The sequence below is a fragment of the Monopterus albus genome, unplaced genomic scaffold (genome assembly GCF_001952655.1).
Source record: "Monopterus albus unplaced genomic scaffold, M_albus_1.0 scaffold422.1, whole genome shotgun sequence".
In the NCBI taxonomy this organism is placed as follows: domain Eukaryota; kingdom Metazoa; phylum Chordata; class Actinopteri; order Synbranchiformes; family Synbranchidae; genus Monopterus; species Monopterus albus.
The window spans coordinates 112161-119040 of NW_018128302.1; the positions used below are offsets into that span (position 1 = coordinate 112161).

A 6880-nucleotide genomic window follows, 5' to 3' on the forward strand; every position below is an offset into this window, starting at 1 on the left:
TTGACTGTAATGAGCCATGTTTGATTTTATGTATTTTTTTATATTGTAATTGTATTGTTAAGTTTTCAGTACAACTGAAATTGAATACAAAAAATATGTTCTGTATCCTTGTGTCATGTCTTGATTTTGACTGTTTCAGATCTGCATTTCCACAGCTCAAAAGAGCTTGAGGCACTTTTGGGTTTTCTTACATATTAATTAATGCTTAATAAACCATAAACAGTCTTCACTTTAGAAGGGATCACAAAAAACAGTACCTAACAATTAACAACTCCCTGACATATTCATGCATTGCAGTATTAATAAATCATCTATTCATGTTTTATTAAGTATGAATAAACAGCGAATAACGACCTTATGCATGACCTTAGTCACCAGGAGTACATCGTTAGTGACTGTGTTATTAAGTGTGAGTCATGCTTAAATAATGCTTTTCTCATCATTAATTTCTTATTCATAGTTAACTAAGGATGAATAAGGTGTAGTTATTATAAAGTGTTACCCAGAAACCTTACAATGCTGTGGCCACCGTGGCCTAAGGAAACCACTCCACCTATACCCACCCCTCAGCATCCATCCCCCTAATAAATCCCAATTTAACCTGTGCTGCTGCTGTTCAGCTCTGCAGAGCTCAGGGGAACAACAAAGTCATCACTTAGAAGGACATTTATTTATGCAAAATATTGATTAGTGCAGCTTGAACCTTTTGACAGTCAGTATAATTAGGCCAGTGACTTTAAAATGCTGAGACAGAAATGAGTTTTGACAATTCCAACAGGTGAAAATCACATTTGAGAAGGACTGAGAAGATTTGTCAATTTACACTAACAGCTTTAAGTTAAAATTAACCAGTATAATTTATCTATCTGACTCGCTGTTAGTAACCACGGTAACTTAACCACTGAACAAGGCAATACTTCTCATAAACAGTGTACAAATAATAAGGAACACTGAGTTCATGTTCTTTTGTAAACAGTGTGATGTGTTTGTTCGGACATCACAATGTAGTGTCAGTAGTATACTGGGCTTATCTTTCATCTTTCTCAGAAGATGAGGTGTTTTTCTACAGCACTGTTCATACTGCTGACAGGAGGGCAAGTGAAATGGGGCTCAACTACAGCATTTCAGCCTGGTGGTTAAATTATGTGCCTGATAAAATCTGGCTCCTCAACCCATACACACAGCAAATCATTTCCAATTTAGCAACCTCTCAGAAAATCTTAACTACTTTTTACAGTCATCAAGATGACTGTACTGTACAGCCATTTGGTGATACCCAGAACATGGAGTAACAAACCAGCATGGCAGATTTAAATTCAGTTAAAACTGTAAACGATTACAGCGCTTTAGAGACATGGAACAGCATGGATGATGGAGCAGACAGTCTATTCATATGCAAAACAGTGTTTACCCAGCCTGTAGCTACTGCACATGTGGAAGAAGACTACATGGTCTGGGTGAACTTGAATTGGCTTTTAGTTGTGTTGCACCATACAGTTAACTGTGCTGTATATTTTCACTAATATTTGCTACTGCATCCAAATTCAGTTTGGAAAAAAGACATTTCCTTAAACTTTTATTACAGTGTCACTGTGGATGTTCCTGAGGGACATTTGATTTTATAAGCAATGGGAACCATCAAAGCTGAAACAACTAGTTGATTAATTCTGAAACTTGATTTAACCTTTTCCTTTTTTATCTGAAGCATCATGTTCAAGGTTTTCAATATCTGCTGGTTCACTTTGTTATATGAATGTATGTATGAGCTTTGGACTGTAGGCTGAGTAAAACAAGCAATTTGAATATAAAACAATGGAAATTTTTGTTACTATTTTCTGGTTAATCAATAATGAAAATAACACATAGTTGGAGCCCTAGAAATCAACTGTGGCTTTAACACAAACAGGGTTGGATGACTGTGCAGTGTTAGGTATTTTTAGTCAGATAGAAATTGGATAGATACTTTATGTATTAGAAATGTTTAGTGGAGATAGGATGTTTAGTTAGACTGTTAAATGCTTAGTCATGCTTATGAGTTTCTACAGGGTACATCTGGTCAAGGATAACTAGAGAGAAGAGTTTATGACTGTCAGCAGACAGGGTGTTTAATATTATTATTATGACGTGTATAACTGTAGCCTTAGCCATAATATGTTCTTATGTTTAATATCACGACATGTTACTAGAGGTCGTGTGAGAATGTTTTTAGTTACATACCACTTAATCAACAGACACACACACACATTGATTTGCTTCATGTTTTGACTACTGCTATGGTCAGCTGTAAGGCTGGCACCAGGGACAAGTCACGGTTGACGTTCCTGTGTAGAATAGGGCTAGCCCAACCGAGGTGATATAATGTATAGGTGTCAGGATACGGCGCGTGATGCGGCCGAAAAGTGTTTTGGTGAACTCAATTATACTGCCAGACGAGTAAGTGTAAAACAAAAATGTCTCTTTAATAAGGGAACTAACATTGAACAACGGAAACTACACGAGACACGGTGACAACACAAAACTCACATGTCCTTATTAGCAACACCAGATAGGGTTAACATGTACTCAGATAGATGCTGACTCACTTGTACTCAGTTGTGTAGACCAAATCCTGAGTTGCCCCTTCAGGCGGACCCCACCTCAGCACTAGATTCATGTTGTAGGAGGTCAAGCTGACGTTTGTGGGAGCACTGAGGACACCCGATACCACTTCATAGTCCATATGCAAACATAATGTAACACAAAGTCAGTATTATCACACAAAAGGACATTCTTACATTTTGTTTTGAAAAAAACAAACAACAACTTTCTTTTAGCTACTGTAGCCGAATAAACTCGTGCTTTTGTCTTCATTGTCCGGGTGTCAAAGTTCATCCTGTTCTCTTGTGTCTTCAGTTTTTCTTTTAGAACACTTGACTCTACCTGGTGATTTTCTTACTAACTCGATGTAAAGAAACAAGTTAAAAGATATTTTAATGTTACATCCTTTGCTGGCTGGTTATCATTTTCTATTTCCACTCAAGCCACAAAAGCACTTATTTCCAATGCTGTCAATGTGAATTAAATCGATAGGTGACGTCCCAGTGACAAGATATCTTTCAATAAACTATTCTTAAATACTCCCTTCTCATTGTTTCATTGTGAGTAGTCTACGGTTCTTATGTCGTCTTTCTAAAACAGTTCCTCCTAAATTCCAGTTACAGTAAATATCTGCGTCCACACATTGTTCAATAACGTACGGACATGTCACACAGCATATTACCTCTGGATCCGCATAGTGTTGAAAATGTCAGAATAAAGGCGCAAATAGTAGCGGACATGTTGTCCGAAAGACTCTCCTGTCAGTTTATAATGTAGTCCAGCTGAGCAGTGCACATGAGAAAGGCGGTTACACGTATAAAGTTTGTATTTCCTGGTAGCATTGACTGACTGTAGCGGGGAAGTCCGCGGAAACGAAAGTCCTCTCTGCGCTGAAACGCCCGGAGCTTCACGGAATCGGCTGCAAGGTGTCGCTCGTGTTAACCCTAGTTAAACAGACCGAGGGAGGCGCACGGCAGCTGCTCCACCTTTTGTTTTCCATTCAGATGGAGTGTGTCTCGTTTAACCTGCCGTGCGTTTGCTGACAGATAAGATTTTTTATCCCTGTGTGTGCGCTGTGTTCTTGTACTTGCTACATAGTGAGGACATTTTGACTGGCCCTCACTAGTTGAAATACCTTTTTAGGATTAAGACTTGGTTTTGGGCTTCAGGTTAGAGGTAGGTGTTAGTTATTTAGTTCTGATGGGTTAGGTTGGGGTAGGGGCCTGGGGAATGGATTATGTCAATGACTGTCCACACAAAGATAGAAATGCGTGTGTGTGAGAGAGTGTATCTGAATATGTTGTGTATTTTTGTTTATTTGTTTAGGTGACGACATCTGGAGGGGATGTAGTGTCCAGAGGGTGTGCAGACTAGTCTTTAGTGAGATGGCAGCTCTGAGCTGGTGGCAGTGGCAGTGGATGGTTCATGTGAAGTAAAAGTCCTCTCTACAAAGAGTTTCTTAACCACATGTCTGCTTGCAAGATGAAACAGGCAGTGGCTGTGTTGAGTTCAATTCTCCTTGGTACAGTGGACTCTCCTGAGGCAGCATTTTATGTAAACAAATTTCATGACAAATGTCTGGTATATCTTTTTTCCTGGTCCTGTGATAAGTGAAGAGAAAATAAAATTGTTACGACCAGTTATACACATGGCTAACACAAACATTCACAATACATTTCTTTACCTTGTAAGATTTGAGTCTTATAGACTCTAGTTACTGTTAGGTATTCTCTTAGTTAGGTAGATATTTAGGGATTTGTTGTCTAGAAATGTGTAAGGCAGACAGGATGTCTAGCTCAGGCTGTTGGGTGCTCAGTTCATTGTCATGAGTTCTGCAGGCTGCATCTAGGCCAAGGTCAACTAGATTGAAGAGTCTGCCGGCAGATGAATATTGCTAGTAGCATGATATGTTCAGCCGTAATCTTAATCATAATATCTTCCGAGGCTTACTGTTCGGACATGTCCCTGAATGTCCTGTATGTTTTTAGATACACACCACAAAATCAACAGTCACACACATTGATTTGCTTCATGTTTTGACTACTGCTCTGGTCAGCTGCCAAGCTGGCATATCAGGTGACGTCATGGTTTGACGTGGCCTGTGTAGGATGGGGCTAGCCCAACCAAGTGATTAAATTGTATAGAGATCTTGGGTTCAGGGTCTTTCTTCTTCCGGGCTGCCTGCACGCAGTACTGGAGGTGGAAGATGCCTGGACGTGTAATGTTAATTCTTGCCTGTGACCCTTTGAATAAACCAGCACGGTTATATTTTTTATATATTTCCAAGTGGTCTGCGTCGTCCCTCTGAGTTCCTGGTTGAAAGAACTGGGCTGAATCTTACATTACTTTATAAGCTTTAATTACTTCTCATACCTTTAGTTCCCTTTAGTTACCTTTCATAACTTCATCTTACTTGTTTATGCATATTACAGCTGTATTGATGATTGTCCAGAACTACTGAGCTTTGGTTATTTTAATACATTTGTTTCCCTTGCTTATATATTTCACAGCTGTAATGAAGCAGAATCTACTTACTTTTGAAAGATATTACCCAGTTCTTTCAACCAGGAACTCAGAGAGACGACGCAGACCACTTGGATATATAAAAAATATAACCGTGCTGGTTTATTCAAAGCAATGAACTGAGCATTTAACAGCCTGAGCAAGACATCCTGGCTACACTAACATTTTCTAATACAACAGATCTCTAATCACTATCTATCTTTGGGGTTGCTCTTGTTAGGTAATTTCTTACTCAGGTAGATATTGATTAGATACTTGTTGTATAGGAATGTTTAGTGTAGCCAGGATGTCTAGCTCAGGCTGTTAAATGCTCAGTTCATTGTCAGGAGTTCTGCAGGCTGCATCTAGGCCAAGGTCAACTAGATTGAAGAGTCTGCAGGCAGGATGAATATTGCTAGTAGCATGATATGTTCAGCCGTAATCTTATCTCCATGTTTTGACTACTGCTACGGCCAGCTGTGAAGCTGGCATATCAGGTGACGTCACGGTTGACGTTCCTGTGTAGCATGGGCTAGCCCAACCAAGGGATAAAATTGTATAGGCATGAGGGTTCAGGGTCTTTTATCCTTGATGCTGCCTGTGCGCAGGTTTGGGGGTGGAAGATGCCTGGACGTGTAATGTTAATTTTACCTGTGATCCTTTGAATAAACCAGCATGGTTATTTTTTATATATCCAAGTGGTCCGCCTCGTCTCTCTGAGTTCCTGGTTAGAAGAACTGAGTAATATCTTACACTCTGCTGCTTCAGGCTCTGGATGTCTTGACTGTGTGTGTGGCTTTATGAAATCTGAAGACTACCAGTGAATTCTGGGGCACAACGTAGGGCCCAAAGTCAGAAAGCTGGGTCTCTGTCAGAGGTCATGGTTTTACAGCAGGACAATGACCCAAACTTCACAAAGCACCAGAAATGGTTTCAGTGTCAAGTGAGAACAGGGAAGGTCCTAGTGTGCAAAATACCAGACAGGTCACTAGACTCTTTAACTAGTTTATTTTAAATAGGGAGATAATGGGGGAAAACAAACGGGAACACCAGAGCCTCAGGCTGGCTGTATAGTCTTTAACAAAGGCAAACAAAAAAGCAAGCTTTAAAGGCAAAGACCTTCATTTATGTTAGAGCTCCCTCTAGTGTTGATTATGCCCCGGTAAACCCTAGCCCGCCCAACAGTTTCCACAGTGTGTTAGTTGGCCAGTATCTGCCACTTTACATCCACTTTGAGTGTACAGAATGAGAGTCAAAGCGTAAGATAGCATTTGCAAAATCTAATTTCCAGTCTCAAATTTCCATTATTTGTAGGAGACAGGTGATCTGTGTCTTTGTCTGGTTGTAAATTGAAAAAGAATAACGTGTACCCTTGTTCAAAATTGCTTCTGGAAATGGGGAGAGGATGGTCTTTTAAGTGTCTGCCCATAGCTTGGAAGAGGTTGTAATATGCTCTCACACATGCGTGGTTGTTAAAATCGGGTTGGAACGGTTTAGCAGAAATGCATTCCCCACAGAGGTTTAGAGAAATTTATTCAATATCACAATGTCTAAAGTGTAAAGGATTCAAAGTTCTCTTGCCCGCAAAAGTGTTATGACAAAGACTTTGGTCTTCACAAAATGATACCGTGACGGTTGCATATGCGTCTTGTTCAGATAACCAATCGTTCACATCTTCTGATTTTGATTTAGTACCCATTTGATCTTCAGCAGCATGTTTTAATCGGTCAACACCACCCAACGAACCAGGGTGTTGTGGTTTATAGTAAATGTCATGAAACACTTGTTTAATGTCTGCCAG

The 6880-nt window shown here is 39.8% G+C and overlaps 1 protein-coding gene across 1 annotated transcript in view; it reads right to left on the reverse strand.

Annotated features, from left to right (window-relative positions):
• Nucleotides 1-3539, reverse strand: part of LOC109951994 (interleukin-10 receptor subunit beta-like) — a 41505-nt gene extending 37966 nt beyond the window's left edge. Inside the window, exons 1-2 of the mRNA XM_020586813.1 lie at nt 3260-3539; nt 2583-2706 (exon numbers count right to left, since the gene is read on the reverse strand). Coding sequence (XP_020442469.1) covers nt 2583-2706; nt 3260-3317 — 182 coding nt within the window. The 5' untranslated portion in view covers nt 3318-3539. The remainder of the gene's footprint in view (nt 1-2582; nt 2707-3259) is intronic.
• Between the last annotated feature and the right edge of the window lie 3341 nt (nt 3540-6880).